The sequence below is a fragment of the Ylistrum balloti genome, unplaced genomic scaffold (assembly GCF_031769215.1).
Source record: "Ylistrum balloti isolate Yb309-2 unplaced genomic scaffold, AGI_CSIRO_Ybal_v1 Utg371708, whole genome shotgun sequence".
Taxonomy (NCBI): domain Eukaryota; kingdom Metazoa; phylum Mollusca; class Bivalvia; order Pectinida; family Pectinidae; genus Ylistrum; species Ylistrum balloti.
Window position 1 is genome coordinate 32,632 of NW_026782860.1, and position 25,332 is coordinate 57,963.

The window sequence follows — 25,332 nt, forward strand, 5'->3', positions numbered from 1 at the left end:
AAACAGAAAGGCGATTATTGATCAGTTTTTTTCCCAACACAACGAAATATAATTGAATACACTTTCATATACACTATGGAGATTGTAAGGCATTGTCAATTTTATCTTTATTCATATCAAGATTCCATTGACGTCAGTATTTCATGTTTTGTTTTCTCCAATAAGCCGAGCTCAACTCGGATGTAATTTTTGGATCGATGACCGAGTGGACACTTTGTGTCAGTTAGACAAAGTTGTATGTAAAAGAAGTGTTTAGATGAAGTATATATTTACATGTATGTATATTTACTACTCCAGCTACTTACATAAAAATATACTGCTACTTATCAGGAACAAGTAAACATATATGGTATTGATGTAGTACAAGAATACTGTAGTTTTGTGCTTAACTTTTTTTTTTACATTGAGAATATGCTGATACATCACCCAGTTTATGATTCTGTTTATCAGTATCTTGTACCGATTGTGTCGGCATGATGGGTTAACGGTTCACGTCCGATCTAAAAAAAATCGAACTCCGGACGACAAGGTGCGTTGTCACTGCACCACACGACATCCTTTACTACTGTCTTATTAACGCGTTTATTTGACGGTGCAGGTCATTATAACCATCGATTCTCTTGACTCTCGGGGGAGTTACAGGTTTAAATAATCTCTAGTCCAGTCGACCGTCGTATGGTTTTTATTATATACCGCATTTAGTGTTGTACATATCGCACTTGAAAGCTCGCCACCATTTGTACGTTGGCGTCAGGAATGGATTATAGAATTATTTTCATAAAACAGAAAAGCAACCCACTAATATCGTTATGCACATTTTTTATCCATGAAATTTTCCTTGGGAATTCAAAATTTACACAGTCGAACCTTATTATCTGGATTTGTATTACTCAAAGACTCCGTTTTATTTCAAATCAGTTCTTCGGTCCCTGCCTATCCTGACACAAAACATTTGAACTTGTTTAAATCGAACACTCTGTAATCTCGAAGTTTTCCTATGATCCCGCCGAAATCGAGATAAGGAGGTTCGACTGTGTCATATTAATACAATGCGGTAATTGTTCACATTTACAAGAGCATTTCTTAGATTTAGTCGCCACGTCGAATCATCATCCTGACTTCCTTGATTGAATCAATAGCTTCTTTCCAAGTATCCCAGAAAATACCATTGTGCCCTGATCCAGGTTTGTATGCACCATTAAGGTTGGCATGGTTACAGTCTGTAAACCACCATCCACCCGAGCGATCAAGAGCACAGTTACTATTCATAATCATTGCATGATCATAGTTACCTGTGCTAAACTTCGTCCCATTTTGAGTCTGCATGGCATCACCTAGAGACAAATTATCAAACACCTACATCAGCACGAGTTAATGGTTCGGACGTCACCGCTGGGCACCGTTACACCCACAGATACATGATACAGTATGGACGAGTTGCTGATATCCGATGACTTAGTTAATTACAGATGTAGATGTATTCATTTGTCATATTATAATTGAGAGTCAACTAACAGACCATCAGGAGATAGGATATGGCTTTTAACGACATAAAATCGAAACCAATGACTAATTAATATGTTAATTAATGATATTGCTCGTCTACCAAGGGAGTCGGTGTGACACTGACGGTATATAACATAACTTTGTAAAAGCCAATAATGCTAGCTCATTCAAATAAATGCAGTGGATCCGGTCTGATAACAAATTAATGTTTGTACATAACAAAATGATGTCAGACTAGAAGGTTGTGGGTCCTGTTCCCTGACCGAGACAGACTTGAAGGTTGTGGGTCCTGTACCCTGACCAAGACAAAGATGAGGGTTGTTGGTCATATCCTCTGACCAAGACAAACAGAAGGCTCTGCGTTCTGTTCCCCTGGCTGACATGAACGCCATTTAATTGATATATGTCGAATGTTACGCTAAATGAGCTGACGTGACGATAGTTACCTGCCGAGCACTGTAAATGTTGTAAGTATAATGTGACTGGTTTGAACTTTAAATTTCAGTGTCCATGCTATGACGTAAAAGTGTGATGGCAAATATTAAAAGACCATTCCGCAAATACAGTTTTGCCATTTTACTATCATTTCATATTCGATTACACCAAGAATTTCACAGATGTCTTGGCGTTTCATTATTAAACTGCATTTGGTGGTATCAATTTGAATGATTCGTTACATCGTTAACAAAACCAAGTGAAACAATTACTCTTTCGTGTGTGATGTTCTACAACACTTGGAAATACTTCTTGCGTCACGTTTATGTGTTATTATTAGCCAACTGGCCACGTTCAAAACAGGCTATTGTCTTTTCTACTCACGTCAACATACTCACCTATTTAATCAAAATTTAACAACTTGCCAGTTTCGGGGTTGTAGGTGATAGTGCCAACGGAAGTAGGCACCTACTGATATAAACCAACAACTTTATCCAATCATTTCCAGCTATAACTAAGTCTAGGCTGTGGCATTTGTAGGAAAGTTTATATAGAGGTCAAACATACCCGCATTGCCACTGTAGTTCCCTATAACGAGCCTGTAACCATTGTACTCGTCCTCGATCCGGAAGTAGCCGTACTCCGCGAACCTTGTTTCTCCCTCCGCACTGGTTAACTCCACACGGAGAGTGTATGGTTTCTGAATGCCCGCGGCATTGGTTAGTCGCCAGATGTTTTCGTTACCTACAGACACATAGAGATCTTAAATGATTTTTCTGTACACGAAAGTTAGTAAAAGTCAACCTCATGTTTCCTCTGTATGATAGCACTATACACACAATGGAAACTTCATGATGTACAACATTAATGGTAATTCTATTATATATATCCTGTAATTAACTATATTTTCAAAGACGGTTTGCATATTTATTATGTTAATATGCATGTTTGGGGTTTTACCTCGGCAACAGACAAGGATACATGAATCGACAGATGATTGGGACAACTGATAGCCGCCTTTATAGTGCTGTCACACTGACATGACCTGGACACGGAGGTAGGTAACTGTCTTTGATTTGGTGATAAATAGGAAGTGATATCTCTATGAGAAGACAATGTATATTTGCAATACCTGTTTTCTCATAATTTTGCTTTTGCATATATATTTGTGCAAACAGAATTGTTGAACTGAAATGAAATTATATGAATGAATCAAATAAAATTATATATGATAGATATTTCACAAAAACGTCGATTACAAGGATACTCACCTAGCCAAAAATCTGCTTCATATGGTTTGCCGAAGCCTAACTTGTAGTTCATCCATGTTTGGTCAAATTCTGTAAAGCCCGCTAGTCTTTGCTGTATTATCTGTGTAATGACAATATTATTTTATACAATAGATAAATATAACACAAAGAACATCCTTTAGCAAATAAATAATTACAAAATAGATCTGCTTTCCCCTCTGTAATACTTGGAACGTTCATTCTTTCCGTTCTCTCTGGCATTTTATGTCTTTGTTTTTGTTTTGTTTTTCGAACTCTTGGCGTCTGATCTTTGAAATCTGTCCTATAACCCTTGCCGTTGCGAGGACTTCGAATCCCATAAAACCAATTCGTAATAAAGGAATTGTATCCCATCAGTGACCAGTCAAACCATCTATCCAACAACACATAGGTACACAGTGATGGCAAAGAGTCCGGTAGAATTTTATTTTCTTCAACAGTGACCTTGACCTTTGACGAAACTGGCAATGTTAATGTTCTTACCCATTGTAGAGAGAGACAACTTGTCAGATGTCATCCGAACATATCAATTTCTAGATTCAGAAGATATTACTGTCTATATATAGGCATTTACATTCCCCAGTGTGCCGCCTATCACATTTACCGTCAAGCCACCATCCATATCACACACATTTACCGTCCAGCCACCATTCATGTCACACACATTTACCGTCCAGCCACCATCCATATCACACACACTTACCGTCCAGCCACCATCCATATCACACACACTTACCGTCCAGCCACCATCTATATCACACACACTTACCGTCCAGTCACCATCCATATCACACACACTTACCGTCCAGCCACCATCTATATCACACACACTTACCGTCCAGCCACCATCCATATCACACACACTAACCGTCCAGCCACCATCCATTTCACACACTTACCGTCCAGGCACCATCCATTTCACACACACTTACCGTCCAACCACCATCCATATCACACACACTAACCGTCCAACCACCATCCATATCACACACACTAACCGTCCAGCCACAATCTATATCACACACACTTACCGTCCAACCACCATCCATATCACACACACTAACCGTCCAGCCACCATCCATTTCACACACTTACCGTCCAACCACCATCCATATCACAGAAGGTAAATATTGCGTCATTAGAATCAGGATGGAGGTCATATACACTACTTTCTTTGTGTATATCCACATGATCTTCAAGAATATCTTGACAGTCCGCTAGGTGAAAAAGGAAAAGATCTACATGTGTTTCATTTCTGTTCTTAATACAATGTGTGATAATAATTTTTGTGTATATCCGTGCGAAACGAAATTTCTAATATCTAAGTGACAGTACTGTTTTGACAGTGCTTAATTAGCCCTAATATCTAAGTGACAGTACTGTTTTGACAGGGCTTAATTAATCCTAATATCTAGGTGACAGTACTGTTTTGACAGTGCTTAATTAGTCCTACAGTACTATTTTGACAGTGCTTAATTAGTCCTAATATCTAGGTGACAGTACTGTTTTGACAGTGTTTAATTAGTCCTAATATCTAAGTGACAGTACTGTTTTGACAGTGCTTAATTAGTCCTAATATCTAAGTGACAGTACTGTTTTGACAGTGCTTAATTAGTCCTAATATCTAAGAGACAGTACTGTTTTGACGGTGCTTAATTAGTCCTACAGTACGATTTTGACAGTGCTTTATTAGTCCTAATATCTAAGTGACAGTACTGTTTTGACAGTGCTTAATTAGTCCTAATATCTAAGTGACAGTACTGTTTTGACAGTGCTTAATTAGTCCTAATATCTAAGTGACAGTACTGTTTTGACAGTGCTTAATTAGTCCTACAGTACGATTTTGACAGTGCTTAATTAGTCCTAATATCTAAGTGACAGTACTGTTTTGACAGTACTTAATTAGTCCTAATATCTAAGTGACAGTATTGTTTTGACAGTACTTAATTAGTCCTAATATCTAAGTGACAGTATTGTTTTGACAGTGCTTAATTAATCCTCATATCTAAATGACAGTACTGTTTTGACAGTGATTAATAAGTCTTAACATCTAAATGACAGTAGTAGTGTTATAATGTTGTGAAATATATTGAAAGTATCTTAAAAAACTGTTCCAACAAAAAAAAATATGCGGAGGAGGAAATAATAAAATACAATTTGAAAAAGATAGTATCCTCGTCGGGTTTGGTGGTAGGGCCTCCCAAAAGAGTACCTACTGTGCCTCTTTCTCGACTTATTTGTTTTTGTGTTCAAAACAGGTCAAAAGGGCTATCAAAAGGCATTTAATTTCAGTTTCAGATATTGATGTCTTTTGTTTTGAAATTGAAATTGTGTTTATAAACCTTAGTCACTGTATAAATCCATCTGAATTGGAAATCACGGACACGATAAAATAATTTAATTCAGCCGCTTACTTCCATCCCAACGAAACCAACCTGGACATATTTCTACCTATCTGTTCGGTAAACGGCATGATTTCAGTTTCCCTATTGTGAATTTTCTGTTTCTGGATAGCAACATTCCTGCATCCTTAAGCTATGGTTTACATATCGCAGTTGATTCGATATTTAAGGACCTGTTCCCAATAGCACAATTTTCGTGAAATATGTCGGCAACTGACAGACAATCTCATAACATAGAGTTTCAAGAGTTGTAGGCCAATGTAGATTATGAAGAACTTTACGGTTGTCATAAGGATCTCATTGAGAAATATTTTATTTCTTTAGTATTCGAACATGTAAGTATGTCTGCTGGTTTCGTTGTTGTTTACTTCGTTCTCCTATGAGACCGTAACATTACTTATTGGATTGGTCAAGGTTTACGTGGCGGGTATCGCCGATGAAAGAGTCGCGGTTTTTCGTTTGCTTTTATATATTTTGGCATAATTTTCTCGAATTCATGTTTGAATTTTCTTTCGTGTTTTTCATATTTTTATGAAACCTATGAAATAGAATATAGGGACCGTTACAATTGTGGTTATGGTTATTATCTTGACGATTTGGTCAAAATCAGCAACAAAGTACTAATGTATGAAATGCACTTAACTTGACAAATTATTTTTAAAAATCATTAATCTCTTAAAATGGCTCACTTAATCTGATACTTGTAAGTTGCTTTCGAAAAGTTTCTGGCCCGTAAAATCATTCGTCAAATGAGCAACATATTTTTTTTCAAATAAGAATATCGAATTACCTTTGGATTCATTGGGACATATCAGTGTCGAAAACAACCCTGTGGAAAAACATCAAAAGTCAGAATAAGAGCAGGAAAAGGATATTTGTAAAATCCACTTTGCATGTTGTCTTAATCGCCTTCCCTGGCCACCACGTTACGTGACCATCCGACATTACGATCGGGTCGTTTAGAGTTGTCTCCCCAATTGCGCGTTTGTTATATTCTTCTCTAGTTCAATAAAACACACAAATAATTCAATCCTATATTCTCTTCCGGTTCATTAAAATGCAGAAAAGATCCATCTGTGCTCTACTCAAGCTAAACTAAATACACAAAATCATTGAGATCAACTAATTATACAAAATCATTGAGATCAACTTATTATACAAATTCATTAAGTTCAAATAGTTATACATAGTCATTAAGATTCCTATTGAGAATTTATTGTAGGTATAATGATTGATTGGTTGATTCAACAGATATGATTGTCTAGTGACAGCTTCCCTAGGCATTCGTGATGAGAATGTGCCTAATGCGTGCGTATGAGCCTCCGTGTGGTCGGTATTGATGACGAATTTTATAGCGTCACCCCACTGAAATATATTGCTGAAGGTCCCAAGAAGGAAACCGTACTCGGTTACAAAGTAACAACGGGTTATATTAGGTCTTGTATGATATCAAATGTATATAAAATAATCCACTGGGATCAGAAATATTTGACTATATTACTTGGGGTGGAAGGGAGGTGAGAGGGGGTGTCGTTTAATGATAAAAATGTATAATTCGATAAGCATATCATCATGTCTCAAACTAAACGTCAGTCAAGAAAGGGATTGCGGCAAATATCGCACATAAATATACTTTTTTTTACCTTTTAATGTTAAAAACTGATTTAGACGAGCGGAGAAAAGTTCTGGAATGATCATTTCACTAATTGTACAACACTAAGGTCAATGACTGAAAATATAACTCTATGAGGGTACCAGTAATTATCAGTGGAATTTTTCAGTGCTTAAAAACTTACCCAAATCAGATTGGCAGTCTATTCCGAGAAAAGTGACTGTAAATAAAATATCACTTTCAGAACGAGTAAGATCAACGTTTAGGAGTAGACTCGATTTAACACATATTCATTAATCACTATACCATCAGAGTGACACCAAGGGAAGTAACTTTAGGAGATCATAGTTTTAAGTAAGGTTTGATATCGAGGTATGATTTTCAAATCCTCTAAAACTATTGATATTGTCGTTAAATATATGTATACGAAACTATCCAATTTTTGCAGGAGAATTATGTTGCTAATACTTCATACGTACCAAGAGATAGAGTTCGTTTACTTACAGGTGTTTTAATGGTACCTACAAATAAAAAATAATATAGATGAATTTATACCATGGTGGGTTTAAAACGTCGGCTAAATTTCAACGAAAAACAACTATGGAAGACATATCAAGTAACTGAATGGACAGCTGTATGAGATAGATGGACTGTTGTCAACATTTACTGTGTATCAACGTCAGAGATTTCTCCATAAATCCCATTTCGATATACCCCATGCCTTATACCAAGACAAGGAATCACTCTGGACAAAAATCTAATAAGAATTGTAATCTACGACATGTAACACTTCCTCGATATACTTTCCTTCCTTCTACACCTAATTTTACTTTCTTACATTTCTTTTGATGTTGTGGGGGCATATCACGTCCTGTCCCCGCCCATTCACTGTAGGTTTGTTTGTTAATGCAGGAGTATAACTCCCATCCTCCATCCCCGCCTATTCACAGTAGGTTTGTTTGTTAGTGCAAGGGAGTAGCTCCCATCCTCCATCCCCGCCCATTCACAGTAGATTTGTTTGTTAGTGTAGGAGTAGAACTCCCATCCCCCATCCCCGCCCATTCACAGTAGGTTTGTTTGTTAGTGTAGGAGTAGAACTCCCATCCTCCATCCCCGCCCATTCACAGTAGGTTTGTTTGTTATTGCGGGAGTATAACTCCCATCCTCCATCCCCGCCCATTCACAGTAGATTTGTTTGTTAGTGTAGGAGTGTAAATCCCATCCTCCATCCCCGCCCATTCACAGTAGGTTTGTTTGTTAGTGCAAGGGAGTAACTCCCATCCTCCATCCCCGCCCATTCACAGTAAGTTTGTGTGTTAGTGCAAGGGAGTAACTCCCATTCTCCATCCCCGCCTATTCACAGTAGGTTTGTTTGTTAGTGTAGGAGTATAACTCCCATCCTCCATCCCGCCTATTCACAGTAGGTTTGTTTGTTAGTGCAAGGGAGTAACTCCCATCCTCCATCCCCGCCTATTCACAGTAGGTTTGTTTGTTAGTGTAGGAGTATAACTCCCATCCTCCATCCCGCCTATTCACAGTAGGTTTGTTTGTTAGTGCAAGGAGTATAACTCCCATCCTCCATCCCCGCCTATTCACAGTAGGTTTGTTTGTTAGTGCAGGAGTATAACTCCCATCCTCCATCCCGCCTATTCACAGTAGGTTTGTTTGTTAGTGCAAGGGAGTAACTCCCATCCTCCATCCCCGCCTATTCACAGTAGGTTTGTTTGTTAGTGTAGGAGTATAACTCCCATCCTCCATCCCCGCCCATTCACAGTAGATTTGTTTGTTAGTGCAGGAGTATAACTCCCATCCTCCATCCCCGCCCATTCACAGTAGATTTGTTTGTTAGTGCAGGAGTATAACTCCCATCCTCCATCCCGCCTATTCACAGTAGGTTTGTTTGTTAGTGCAAGGGAGTAACTCCCATCCTCCATCCCCGCCTATTCACAGTAGATTTGTTTGTTAGTGCAGGAGTGCAAATCCCATCCTCCATCCCCGCCCATCCATGTTGGTTGTTTTTTTTTTTTTTTTAGGGATGTTACTCCCACCGTCCCGTCCCCGCCCATCCACAATAGGTTGGTTTAATTGTTAATGCAGGGCTGTACCTCCTACTGCCCTGTCCCGTCCCTGTCCATACACAGTTAGTTTGTTTGTTAATGCGGGAGTACAACTCCCATCCTCAATCCCCGCCCATCCATGTTGGTTGTTTTCTTTCTTTTTTTTTTTTTTTTTTGGTTTATGTAGGGATGTAACTCTCATTGTCCCATCTACGCCCATTCACAGTCGGTTGGTTTCTTTGTAAGTGCAGAGATGTAACTCCCATCGTATTATAACAATGCCTAAGATAATATGAAAATGCCTTAGATATTATAACAATGCCTTAGATATTATAACAATGCTTTAGATATAACAATGATTTAGATATTATAACAATGCTTTAGATATTATTGCTTTAGATAATATTACAATGCCTCAGATATTATTGCTTTAGATATTATAACAATGCCTTAGATAGTATAACAATGATTTAGATATTATAACAATGCCTTAGATAGTATAACAATGCTTTAGATAGTATAACAATGATTCAGATAGTATAACAATGACTTAGATATGATAACAATGCCTTAGATATTATTGCTTTAGATATTATAACAAGTTAGTTAGTATAACAATGCTTTAAATATTATAACAATGCTTTAGATATTATAACAATGTTTTTGATAGTATAACAATGATTCAGATATTATTGCTTTAGATATTATAACAATGCCTTAGATAGTATAACAATGCTTTAGATAGTATAACAATGCTTTAGATAGTATAACAATGATTCAGATAGTATAACAATGACTTAGATATATAACAATGCCTTAGATATTATAACAATGCTTTAGATATATAACAATGCTTTAGATATTATAACAATGCCTTAGATATTATAACAATGCCTTAGATATGATAACAATGCTTTAGATATTATAACAATGCCTTAGATATTATAACAATGCCTTAGATATATAACAATGCTTTAGATATTATAACAATGCCTTAGATATATAACAATGCCTTAGATATTATAACAATGCCTTAGATATTATAACAATGCTTTATATATTATAACAATGCTTTAAATATTATAACAATGCTTTAAATATTATAACAATGCTTTAAATATTATAACAATGCTTTAGATATTATTGCTTTAGATATTATAACAACGCCTTAGATATTATAACAATGCTTTAAATATTATAACAATGCTTTATATATTATTGCTTTAGATATTATAACAACGCCTTAGATATTATAACAATGCTTTAGATATTATAGCAATGCTTTAAATATTATAACAATGCTTTAGATATTATTGCTTTAGATATTATAACAACGCCTTAGATATTATAACAATGCTTTAAATATTATAGCAATGCTTTTAATATTATAACAATGCTTTAAATATTATTGCTTTAAATATTATAACAACGCCTTAGATATTATAACAATGCTTTAGATAGTATAACAATGCTTTAAATATTATAACAATGCTTTAGATATTATTGCCTTAGATATTATAACAATGCTTTATATATTATAACAATGCTTTAGATATTATAACAATGCTTTAGATATTATAGCAATGCTTTAAATATTATAACAATGCTTTAGATATTATTGCTTTAGATATTATAACAACGCCTTAGATTTTATAACAATGCTTTAGATATTATAACAATGGTTTAGATATTATAACGTGATGATGCATGAAAGGGACGGACAATTTTTAAAGGGATGAACAACGAAAACCTTTTTTCATTTTCATCCTTTGTGTATGGATTTTAATTAAACATTGGATGAGAGCTTAACCGTAATGAGATGCAAATGCTAACGATAACACTACTGACAGTATTGGAATAAAGTATGAAGAAGATATAACCTCCCTGAACGCCAAGTCCATGACACAGTATCCAAGTGGCAGCAAGGTATCGAACTCCACGGGAACACGTCATTTTCAGAGAGGTAAAGAGGTGCCCAACTGAGAAGCTTACAGTCAGTTTTCTTATTGACAACTAAACGACGAGGGTACTATATCAGTGATGTTAACATATGGCCGACCACTAAACGCTTGTATAAAGGAATGAAATACGTTCGATTTCTGAATAGCATAAAAATACTGCTAACAAAAAGAAGCATTTCTTTGTACTCAGTCGAGGAGATAAAACAACCTGTGCCATACACGGATGGCTGAAATTAATTTCCTTTACAGGGGCATTATTTCTGGACAATATCATTGCTTTACCATAAGATTAAAAATACAAGCGAAATGGCGGTATTTGTTTTGTGAATCGACATTTCCAATGTATTCTCCATCAAAGAAAATTCTATTTGGATACTCTCTCCAGCTGAATAAACAACCTGCTTTATACTGGTTACATTGGACTATTTCTGTCAACCATTTTTAATGGTTATTGCATCGTAAAATGTGAACAGGTGTAATGTCATGCCGGATGACTTCGCCGGCGGTATACCTCAGTACAGAAGTATTATAAAGTTTTCATCAGTTCCTTACTGTCGTAAGGTGGCCGACCTTAGATAACTGTTAATCATTGACCATTAACACAACATTAAGAAATATCAATCAAACAATACCTTTTCACCACTGAAATGCCCGTAATTCTGTACATCACAATAATTTATTTTTAAGTCAGGTTAAAAACCGTGATCTCACTGTATTGGCTATTTAAAATATTCATTCATTCATCAATTATTTTAACTTGGAAATATGATTTGAGAAATGTACATCCAGTATTTTTAGGAAAAAACGACAACAATACTCAAAATCCAAGAAAGCATCTTGTCGGCCATTTTGTTATCTGATCAGTCGCAACATGAAATGGCCACAACTGGGCACTAAATATAAGGTTATGTTAAAATTTTTTATCAAGATCCAGTTATTCTGAAATTATTTTGATAATAAAAATGTTGCAAGGAAGGCGAACAAATTACGAATGAAGGACATTTGAACACCCCACTGTCGAATGATGTCATGTAGATAACGCAATCTGGCATTACCAGGATTCTTTTCTTTTTTTTACTAAATCAATACAGCTATTTTGCAGGTTAGGTGAAGAAAAATTGTATCTGCTATTCTCATTGTACTGTATTGTTGTCTATGTCATGACATTTCAGTGAGATGACACTACAATATATATATGTATGTGTAATCAAAAGTAAAAGTAAAGTAAAATGCACAAATATATATAAATAAAATATTTTGAATATGGTCAAATAGGCCCCAAATTCGTCAACTCGCCCACAGAAAAGTAGCCCCATAAAATTAGAATATCTACCTCCGGGCTAGCGTTAATAATCGGCGCCAACTTTAAGGAAGGAAGGTAGAGTTAGAAACTGAAGCGTTGCTAGTCACCCAAACACCTGCGGTGGTCAATGGGTACCACCTGCATGTCATGGCAAGAATGACATGGCACGAATGACATGGCATGTTGAAATGTCTTGCTACAAGCAGGTCAGGGCGTATCTGTTTGATAGAACATCGGTGATTGTTGATCCTGAAATTAAGTTGTGTTTTGGTCTGCCCCACATATTGCAAATGGCATTTGGCACACGTAACTAAGTATATTACATTGGCCGTTGTGCAGAATACCGACTGGATGATGTGTTAGTTCTGGTCGTTGACCTCACAATTGAATGAACTGGTACTGCAAGTGTACGGACAAAATTTGCAGCCAATTGCAGGAGTATGAGAAGTTGTTGGTAGTTTACCACTCATCACCAGATCTTTGATGTTTAAGTCTTACAATTAGCTAGTATTGTTGGTTCCAGGGAAATGTTCTGAAGTTTACTGGACGACAGCACGCTTTGCCAGTGTTTCTGGAAGATTGTTGACAATAGTGGCATGCTGGGGTGAAAGGTTACCACACAAGGTACTCTCCCACTTTTTGGTCGGACTTGGTATTCAAGTGTACTGGTCCTGTCTAGCTCTTTAACTCGATCGATTTCGCGGTCGATCAGAGCTGCCTTATATAACCTGTGAAGTAGATTGGATTTCCGTTCTGAGAAAAGGCGTCTAAAGACGTCGTCGTTAGAAACAATACGTCTAGTTAAAACGCTTGGGAGTATCGATGCTCCTTGTGGTATGAGGTGGGTGTGAACATGATGAGCGAAGGTATTGGTGAGTGTTTGTGGGGTAATGTATAAAGCCTTGGTTATATCTCCGTTGGTGAATGTTAAACAAGTGACCAAAAAAGTGTTTTTTTCTCGCCGGAGATGTGGGCTGTAAACTTAATGGTGCTGTGGAATGCGTTTGTTAAACAAATGAAATTCTCAAGAAATTCTCGACCGAATGTCCACTTGATCTCAATATCATTAATGAATCTAGACCAGCTGAGTGGTTTCGAAGGGACTGCTGAAGGTAGCCTAGACTCCAGGTGGCCGATAAATAATATATTTGCATATGACGGTGCCAACTTGGTGCCCATAGCAGTACCATGTATTTGTAAATTATGCTCTCCGTTGAATGTAAATTTGTTCAACGTGAGCACTAATTTCAGAAGTTCTGTTGATGGGTGTTTGTACTCCCTGGTGTCCCATGTTGTTCGGTAAGCTAAGATGTGGGATGTAGGTGTACAGGGAGACTACATCTATAGTTACCAGGAGCGTATCTTCAGAGAGGTTGCTTCAAAATGTCTTTCAGATAGTCTGTAGTATTTTTCATTTAACATGGTAGGTCTTCAACATGAGATCTAGGTGTTAGTCGATCAACTTTGAGATTTTTTCTGTGTATAGGCCAATTGAATTATTGATAGGTCTACCAAAGTTACCAGCCTTATGGATTTTGGGGATGAGGTAGAAAGTCCTTGCCCTTGGGAAATCGTAGCGTAAAAGTTCTGCTGTATTCGTATCTATATCTCCTCTCTTTAATATCCTGTTAATGGTAGCGTCGACTTTTTGAGCATGTTCTAACGGCAAATCATGATCGATTTTCAATAGAATACGCTCATTTTTTATTTTTAAAATAAATTTTCTTATCTTAAATTTTAAAAATCCTCATTTAGAATTGGGCTGAGATGTACCGGTGCGCTACTTTCCTCGAAGTGTGACATGAAATTGTTTTCGTTGCGATTATATATACGCTCAGTGTCTACAGCGCAGAACATACCGAGATTGATATCAAACATTTTTTTATATATTAATCACCATCTTACATACAACAACTTAGGATATTTTTTGTCCGTTATAAAGGACCTCCGGTGTCCATCGGCAGAAGGGATTATCAAGAAACCTAAATTTACACCACCGCTTTCGATTTAGTTTGATAACTTTGTATTAGTTTTATATTCTATGTATGTGATGTAATTTATGTAATATTTGGGTCTTGATAAATGGGCAGATTACCTCGAAAATTTGACAACTCGCTTGATCGCACTGACGTTATTACGTCAAAGATCATATATAATTTCCAGTAACACGTATCCACAGAACATCTGTTTGTTATGATCCAGTTCAAACATTGGACCATTTTGGAAAATACTTGATGTAAAACATAAGCACTTTCGTTTCTTCTTCAGATGTTTTACACATTTACATTAATACGGATTGTGACGTCAAGAGTACCGTTCAATAGTGACGTCATATTGACACGGGGGATAATATAGGTAAACCTTTCTAGTTTAGGTCTAAATACTTTTATTAAATATTTTTCTTTCTTTTTTCTTGCAATATAGCTTTCTGATAAAACTTTATAGAATGGAAATATTTGAGAGTTCTTTTTTCCACATATATCTAAATTTTTGCTTAACTTACTTTGACGATATTGTGGTGTATTTATATGTTGTTTATGTACACGTACGAGAGCTTGCAAGGTGTTGCTCGTTTCTCCAATATAAAATTCCTTGCAACCAGGGCATGTTATCACATCAATTACATTTTTTGTATAACATGACATATTACAGGTTATGTTGAACTCCTTTGTTCAGAATTTATAGGACTTCCCTTCTATCATATACTCGCATGTACAACAGCGGGGGGATTTTTACACTTTTTACACCATGTTACATTCCTGCTGTTCTTGATACTTTGATTTGTACAAGAACCGCTTCAAACATTTTGGTTGTCTTTTACTATTGATAAATTCGGCTCTGCAAATACATCCTTAATTTGTTCATCCTGTTTCAGTATCTCATTTAAACTGTTTATTGTTCGACTTAAGTTTTTATTTCTTGGGTTATGTGTTGAAACGAATGCAATTGTTAATGAGCTAGCTTTTTCTTTATCTCTGGGTTGTAATAATACTGTCATGTTTAGTTCTTCAGCTCTTTTTATGCCATCTTCTTTTTTCTTTTGGGGGTTATGTTGTAGGTTCAAAAAAGTTTTGAGTTCTTTGAGACGTTCCTCTTTGACCTGTTGTTCGCTGACAGCGGTAACGATCCTTCGTGCCAGTTGTACGGGATTGCACGTTTTGTGTGTCCTGGATGTCAAGATCCGAAATGTAAGTATTGATGAGTGTCCGTTGGTTTATGATAGATATCAGTAGCAATTTTATCATTTTGCTTTTTCACTAGTATGTCTAAAAATAGAATTTGTTTATCGATGACTTCCATCGTAAATTTTATATCTGGGTAAAGAGTATTGATAAAGTTATTGAATTCTAATAATTGTTCACTTGTGTATCTCCAAATAATAAAACAGTCATCTAAAAATCGTTTCCAGGTTTCTGCTAAAAATATTGCAAACATTTCACCCCAAAGTTCTTTAGTTCTATCATGAAGTATTATCTCTAAGTAGTGACGTATAAGTGTAGCGTGTGTTGGTGCTAACTTAGTACCCATCGATGTTCCTTTAATTTGAATATAGTGTTCAGTATTGAATATAAATGTATTGTTCATCAGAATAATATAGGTTTGCCAGATACCTTTGTTCACAAACATCCACCTAGATTTAGTATCCAATATGCTATTCGAATTTGGAAATAGTGAAATTGAGACTAATTTATAGATGATAGGTTACCATCTCAAAATCGTTCGGTTACGACGTTTAGTGCAGTTAGCGCGTGTCAAGACGATACTATCTTTCTCGGTGTTTTTTCAAAGCAGGTTTTTTTGTGTGATTCTGCTAATTTTTCGTGTATACTTTTTCTACGTCACCGCAAATAATTTATTAATTGTTAAGTTGACAATGTCGTATGCATCATGTATATTAAATGTCAGCCAGCGCCTGTGTGTCTAGGGAATTAAAACGGTTTTAACAAATTTGACTATGGATGTAGGTATTTGTCTTAAACAGGGCTATATATCTCTTGCTTATCTATCTCCGCAAATTAATATCTATATACAGCTGTATGATAATACATTAATGAATGTTTGATAATCGTCATCCTTTTTTCATATTTACTTGACATTATGGAATATTTAAGAGACGACATGCCTCAGATATCACAACAATGTTTACAAACCGTGAAGATAAGTAAATCAATACGTATTCCAAACAACTTTTGCAAAGAACCATGTCGTTTTATCGCTATATGGCATATTAGATGGAATGGTTTGCCCCTGAGAATATTAATATTTAATTTGGTTTCTTATAACGGTACAAAACCGACATGTTAACAGAAAGTTGCACAGATGAGTGCATGCGTTTGTTTTTGGGTAGGCTCCGATATGTTCGTGCAATTTTTCTTAACTCTGATAAGTTTGACCTAACATGCTACCACACTAAGATGTAGGTACCCAGCAGAACACCACATCCGCTCACATTATGCTGACTACGGGTAAACGAGATGTTGTACAACAACGATGCTGAGACAGGAAATAAACGGTCATCACACTGAAATGGCATAGCCTTGACAGTGTAGCCCGACACGCACTTATTACTGACAGATGCTTTACGACACGTACCATGTAAATATTGGTCATTCCAAATAAAGAAATGGCACGTTCCCAATTCAAAACAAGGTAAACAGCACCAGGCTTACTAGCTTCAATTACGTCCAACTCCATATTGCACAAGGAAATAGAATGTTTCCCGTTGAGATCCCTATGACAACCATCCAACTTCCCCATCAGCCTGAATCCCTCGAAACAATGTGTTGTAAATTTGCTATCAGCAGACAAGCCCTAAATATCTATTCAACTGCGACTAACTTTGGCTGGGGATGCAGAGGTAAGTTGCTATCAAGACATGGAAAATTCCCAATTGTGAAATGAAAATAATAGAGCTTAATCGAGTACATGTACTTTCGTGAACTTTATCCTGACTTGTAATTGATATTATTAAACTAAATCTTTATCAATTAATGCTGATTCCAAAAGTATGACGATAATCTAAATTCAGCGTGGTTTGTGTATCTGCACGTGTTAACTCGTTCAAATTGTGACACGGTAGAGAAAATAAACATGTATTTAACATTCTTGAAATGATCAGATAAATGAAAATAACGAAGACATTGGAATTCGGGGCAAGTACACACCCCTATCTAGACTTTATTCCGATTGTTTTGGATTGTCTTCAGTCCCCTCCTAGGCTTCAAAACTTCGGCCCTTAGCATCAATGAAGGACGAAACATTTGTATTATGCAATTTGATCGATTTTTTATCATTTTATTATAAATTCAAGATGAAAAGTATAAGTACGTAGCATTTTTGTTCCAATCTTTTTTAGTTCCTCGGTATTAGCACACGCAGGAACCAGTTTTTGAGTAAGGGATTGTAGATTTATATGTTCTACGTGTCAAAATTGCATTTGAAGCTAGGGAATGCTCCATGATTTAGTGCATATTTCTTAAGGAAGCAACATTGACGAAATGTGAAAAAAAAACACATGACACATGTCCAAGATATCTTATCTGATAATTATTATTTGTATATAGCTAATTGAAATTACTTTTCCAAATTCGCCGAAATGGATCATTCATTTTTTCCTTTTCATTGTTAGTTACATGGAATCAGTAGGTTACAAGCCTCTTTGTATTAAACGGTGGAAGTCTTTTGTACAACCTATAGGAATGAGCATCAGACTGTCGACAATGTACATAATTGATTTTTTCCTGATTATGTATTGTAATAAACAGGGTGAGTTGTATAAAATTGGCGTTTATTGACCTTGAAGATTTATTTTTCCAAATCATTGCTGGTATGTTCGTGAATTAATAAACATTATAGATTTAATGTATCTATTTAAAATGCAATGCTAATTACAACTAGCAATTACTGTAAAGCGACTGCGAGGTATTCCCTGATATATATCTACATATACACAGGTATTGGTCTAACACTTCGTTAGGCATGGCTATGCATGACAATCGCTCTATGAGGTGAGACAATGTAGTCTGTGATATGTTATAATACACGATCATACGCTGATAGCCTACCACACTCTATTGGAATGCATAGACTGTTTCCAAATATCTTATTCGTGGAAAAGTTTAATTGGAGTACTGAGTGACCAGACTGTCCGAGGTAAGTTTTATTTGACCTTCAGTGACCTTCCGACAGAGAGGGTGAGTATTTACCAGATGATTAGATAGACAATGAAATTATGTAATTTTAGCAAAGTGATATTTTGTTTAATTACTGAAAGTTCAGACAAACGAATATCTGTCAGTTGATCTACTGTATAATTGTAAGAAACAATTGATGTGAATCCTAACATAATAAAACCTTTATCTTTATTTTAGTGTACAGATGAGTCTACTCCTCCCATAACTTTTTTGTATCAAATTTTTAATTCATCCACTCACTATTGTCACCATCGTTTACTGACGAATTTGTTGTATTGTACTGGAATTATATAACCCAATAAAAATATTGAACAATCCTGTTCTTCAGTCTCAAATGTCCGACCGTAACTCTGCGCCTTCTTCAATTTTAAACTTTTCTGTGAAGAGAGCGCAAAATTTGAAGCCATCCCGGACATATTTTCCCTTCTTTTTTATATGTACTAAAAAGGTCTTAGAAGTTTACATTGTGCGTTTGTTAGTATTTATCAATATTATTACAGTTTTTCATATAACCAATTTGCAATATACATATTCTAAAATAAGATTTATAATTAAATTTGAAGTATGTACGACTTCCAATTTCACTCCACTTTTTTTGCTATTTTTTTCTTATCACTATAACATGTAATTGTTAACCTGTCTTTTCTTTTTATGACGGGGGAGGGGGTGGTATGTTGTTTAGTTTCCTGTTATTTTTTTTCAATATATGTACATTTTTCAAAACGGTCGCATTTGTAGGTATTGATATTGTCACTTGGTGGGAAAAACATAAGTTACATTACGATATCATAATACGTCATGCTTATATCAGTATTTTTGTCAGCAGTGGTATTTTAGGTATTTGGTAATTTCAGTGGTATTTGAATGGACTGCATTGATATCTTTGTATCAGTTTTAATAGCGTGCACAGTAAGCTTTTGCCTAATATAGTATATAGAAGTGCAAGGTGGTTAACATTCACATTCATTCAGTGCTGTATAATGTATATTGATGATACAGAAAGACTTAAATGTTTAATGTTTAATATCTACTGACATGAATTAAAATTGTAGAACAAATCAAATTTTTCAAAACGGTCGCATTTGTAGGTATTGATATTGTCACTTGGTGGGGAAAAACATAAAGTTACATTACGATATCATAATACGTCATGCTTATAGCAGTATTTTTGTCAGCAGTGGTATTTTAGGTATTTGGTAATTTCAGTGGTATATGAATGGACTGCATTGATATCTTTGTATCAGTTTTAATAGCGTGCTCAGTAAGCTTTTGTCTAATATAGTATATAGAAGTGCCAGGTGGTTAAAACAGCAAACTGTACATGAGATTGCCTTTAAAATGGCTGGAACCTTCATTCCAACACAAAATGAGAATTTCCTACCTGTTTATTCGTTTTAAAAAATAATTAACAATTAGAAAGTTCCATAACGGCACTCATATCACATATCTGCAGACAAAAAATCGAATTACCACTAAATCATCATCGTTTCTTGTATTTGTTTCAAAATCGGTATTCCTATATATTGGTGTCACCTTTGATATTCCTATGTATTGTTGTCAGCTGTGATATTCCTATGTATTGGTGTCAGCTGTGATATTCCTATGTATTGTTGTCAGCTGTGATAATCCTATGTATTGGTGTCAGCTGTGATATTCCTATGTATTGTTGTCAGCTGTGATAATCCTATATATTGGTGTCACCTTTGATATTCCTATGTATTGGTGTCAGCTGTGATATTCCTATGTATTGGTGTCAGCTGTGATAATCCTATGTATTGGTGTCACCTTTGATATTCCTATGTATTGGTGTCAGCTGTGATACTCCTATGTATTGGTGTCAGCTGTGATAATCCTATGTATTGGTGTCACCTTTGATATCCCTATGTATCGATGTCAGCTGTAATATTCCTATATATTGGTATCACCTTTGATATTCCTATGTATTGGTGTCAGCTGGGATATTTCTATGTATTGGTGTTCGCTGTGATAATCCTATGTATTGGTGTCACCTTCGGTGTCAGCTGTGATAATCCTATGTATTGGTGTCAGCTGTGATAATCCTATGTATTGGTGTCACCTTTGATATTCCTATGTATTGGTGTCAGCTGTGATACTCCTATGTATTGGTGTCAGCTGTGATATTCCTATGTATTGTTGTCAGCTGTGATATTCCTATGTATTGGTGTCAGCTGTGATATTCCTATGTATTGGTGTCAGCTGTGATATTCCTATGTATTGTTGTCAGCTGTAGTATTCCTATGTATTGGTGTTGGAAACAACAAACATTCACATTCATTCAATGCTGTATAATGTATATTGATGATACAGAAAGACTTAAATGTTTAATGTTTAATATCTACTGACATGAATTAAAATTGAAGAACAAATCTATAACTGAGACAAAATATAATTAGAAAAAAATGATTACATTCCATAGATATAGTATATTAAACTTTTATCAATAATGAGATGAATGCTGGTTTATAGTTATTTACTTTTCCCCGTTTTTCCTATTATCATTTGTTATATCTGATTGCTTTCCAGTATTTCAGTTATCATCTTATAATAAGAATCAACTCTGATCAGTTCTTTATCTTGGTCTGAATATCCTTGTTTTTAGAATAATAATCCTTTGATGTAAGAAAAATGTACTTTATGTGTACTTGCTCCCTCACGGAAGTAGTAGAGGACTAAACTTTTATTTCATGGACATTCTGGTCCAAACCCCTTTTATATGGGAGAGAAAATACATGTAATGCACATTTAATATCATAAGACATGGTACACTGAAAAGATGATGGATTGTTGATTATCTTCTTATAATCATAATATTAAAATATAAAAAAAATAACAGAGTTGTCTCCCATAGTTTAAGATTGATTAGTTTGTCATCACTAAATTATTGTTATTTGTATGTAATGTAGGTATGTGTGTATTGTTTGTATGTATGTATGTTTATGGTGTATTATGTCCATGTCTGATCACCATGTTGTCTTGGGAGAAGACTTATATAGGCTCTAGTCTAATCCTATTTTCAGTGATCAATGAAATGTGCTGAAATGAAAATCAAGATTGGAACTGTGTGTCGAGCCTCTGTTCATTTCACTTGTGTTAACGACATGTGCTTATTTCCCTGCATATCTGTTCTGCTACGTTTAAACCAACATTAATATCGTGAACGCTTATGTAAATTAAAGTTGGATCTAATATGTTGGAATATTTTAAAATTCTGGTTTTGATCATAACTTGAAAGAATATTATAGTACATTTGTCATTTTCCAGTGCTGAAGATTATAAGTCGGTAGGTCGAGTATTATGTTGTGAAAAATACCCTACCTATTTAGTGATGATTATATGTGATTAGTGTAAATAACATTGATTTTATTATTATTAAACTCTTTATACAATTCTGTCCTGACTGTTTAATGTTTGGGACAGAAGGAGAAAACATGATCAATTGTTTCTACATTATTACAGAACTCACAATTCAGTGATATGTGTTTCATCATGATATCAATGTTTGATTTCAATTTTATTTTGCTAATTTTAATCCTGTGATAATTTTGTCACCTGATTTACTGTGACCGAATAATAAGGTCTTTTCAACCTTTTATGACAAGACCTTTTTTTTGTTATGTTTCTTATTTTTATTTTGTTTTTCAAATTGTTTTTTTCTTCTCTATAATTTGTCTCAAGACGTTTAAAACAATCTGGTCTCTCCAAATTCCGTACAACTTTATGATTTAGCGGTTTTTTTGTTTTTGTTTTTGTTTTTGTTTTGCTTTTTTCTGTTTATGTTTTGTTTTGTTTTTGTTGTTGTTGTTGTTGTTGTTGTTGTTGTTGTTGTTGTTGTTGTTGTTGTTGTTGTTGTTGTTGTTGTTGTTGTTGTTGTTGTTGTTGTTGTTGCTAGTTTGTCAGATCTTTCATTGCCTGGAATATCAACATGGGATGGGATATATACTAGTTCTACCGTGATACCCTGTTTATCTAATGATTTAGGGAACATAGAATCTAATTTAGCGTGACTGATCTTTAGTTATTTCCGGTGTAGATTGAAGAGACGAAAGACTATTTGTGAGGATGACTGTTCGGTTTGGTTTGATCTATCAATCTTAATGCTAAGCATATAGCTATGCGTTCACTAGAATAAACGGAGCAATTGTCTGACATTCTGATGGATATGTTTATGTTGTTGTCAGGGGGAGAAAACTCTTAAATCTGCTCTACGCGTTCTTGGAATTTTAGAACCATCAGTATAGAATTTAACAAACCCATTGTATTTGCCTTCGATGGTTGCCATGGATATAACTTTGGTTCCTGTTTGGTTTCAGATTTTTTTGGGAAGAGTTCAGGATTTCTTAGTTAATTTTAGGTTTAATCTGAGAAGCCAAGGCGGCAAAAGGTTTTGAAACTTTTCCTGTATTTGAATATTGTCTAGACTAACTAGAATCAACTACCTGAAGATCGTAATCTATTTTAAATCTTATTAGTGCTCTATATAAACTGAGTTATGTGTTTTTGTTTGATCAAAGATTGTTACTCGAAACAAAAGTGAGCGTAATGAGATGCATCTTTCTGCTGTATGCTGAATGTGTGGTTTCCCAGAAAGTTTATGGTCCAAACTCATTCCGAGTTATTTGATTTGTTTAATCTACTCAATGAGCATATCGCCTAGATATAGATCTGATTTTTAAGTCTTGTGCACAGCTACAGTATTAGATTTTAAAGCCCCATTCACTAGCCCATTCTTGATTTATATCAATAGTTTATTGTATAGTGTAACCATTATTTGTGATAACCTTATTTGTGCTCCAAATACTGATATCATCAGTATATTGTGCTATGTTAGCTACTTTGTTTGCGAATACTCATGTAGATTTTGGTACAGCTTACTCATGAAGATATTAAACAGGGTGGGCAAGATGACTCCATTATCTAGGTTTTTACTGCTTACATGGAGTTATTTACCCTTACTTGAATTTTCCTATCTCTTTGGAATCGAGTAATAAATCTTAGAGTGTTACTAGAAATACCAACGGCCTTAAGACTAGATCGTAAGTTTTTTCGAGGATTACAAATACGGCTATAGCGTGATGGTTTTCGTTTTGCTCTTTATTGATATACTGATTGGGGTTTTTCCCTTTTTTTTCAGAATTTTAAGATTTTAGCATATGTGTGATGTGTTCATTTTGTCTTGTTCTAGTGTTACTGACCATGATAACTCTAATTCCCTTAAACAATATAAAAATAGTAATTGAAATGACCAACTTACTTTTGTATCGATCTGGAAACCTTTTGTTCGCAGACATTAATGTTTATATTTTGTTTCTACCTCATGAATGACGTTCAGTTTGGTATGATTTACCTTGTTTAGTGAACGTGTAGTATTTATTTTCAATAACTGAGATAAAGCATTGTTTAATTAAATCATATGACAAGTACCCCTTTATGTACAGTTGAATGGGAAAGTATATCTTGACTAATAAACAAGATTTCCTACGTTTCAATAGGATGGTAAACACAATTTAAAGGTAACTGAGACTGACTAGTAATTTTCCGGATGGATGTTCAAATTTTCGAAACAATTTGTTCATATAAATATGGTATGAGTTACAGTCATTCATTTGACTTTTCATATTGTCCTTGGATGTCATCTACAAATCATTATCATTTTGACCAATATAGTAATGTGACCTAAATATGTGACCGAAAACTTTCATTGTTCCAAACATACAACCTTGTACTTTTAATCAGTTGTCAATAGTGACACATATCAGACTAATTAAGAATCGTACTATTTCCGAGCTCTTCCTTGATACTTTTTCTGTTAACAGGCAACGAAATTTTAAAGTACTAAATCCATTGTGTGCAGAGTAAACTAGTTTCCGTGCTAAATCTTGAAAACTGTTCAACCTATCTTCACCACAACTGAATACATATATCAGACGCAAGTAACTATATATATATATATTTATTGTTTATTTATTTACTTCTTTATGGAAATAAGAAAAATAATTTCAAAATATTATATATGCAAATTTGGATTTCCGGGCTATAGCTTGAAAACTCTTCCTATACAAACCAATATAGATCAGGCTTATGATCTAATTGTTTGTTTGTTTGTTTGGTTTTAATATTTACATTAAAATTCTTGAATTCGTTTTTAGCCATAAATGCGGACTTTGGCCAAAATTTGTCACAAGCATACTTTTGATGATTGGAAACCAGTATTGAATAAAATGTGATCCCGAACAACGCCTCGAAATTGGGATTTTGATCTACAGCATTTTCTCTCTATCGACTTGTTCCAGGATCGTTTAACTATTACACAGTTCAACTAAAACGTGGTAGACATAGGTCCATAGATTCAGTATTTCTATGAATGGCCAATATTTTGTATTTTCCTTTATAATACAGGTTGAATAATGCCAGGATTTATCTGGAGTCATGAAATGCAGTTGGTCAAAAATATTTTCATCAGTAGTAGTAATGATATTGAATAACTATAGGAAAGAATGAATACTGTCGGAAGATCTTTAATAGTTTTCTCATAGATTTCAAAATTCCCTAGGC

The 25,332-nt window shown here is 35.0% G+C and overlaps 1 protein-coding gene across 1 annotated transcript; it reads right to left on the reverse strand.

Annotated features, from left to right (window-relative positions):
• Window positions 1-1,089: 1,089 nt before the first annotated feature.
• On the reverse strand, window positions 1,090-4,116 carry LOC132563396 (angiopoietin-related protein 7-like). The gene is made up of 4 exons (XM_060228159.1): window positions 4,066-4,116; window positions 3,213-3,312; window positions 2,509-2,685; window positions 1,090-1,334 (listed from the first exon to the last, which is right to left on the reverse strand). The coding sequence occupies exons 1-4, from the start codon at window positions 4,114-4,116 to the stop codon at window positions 1,090-1,092; spliced, it is 573 nt and encodes a 190-aa protein (XP_060084142.1).
• Between the last annotated feature and the right edge of the window lie 21,216 nt (window positions 4,117-25,332).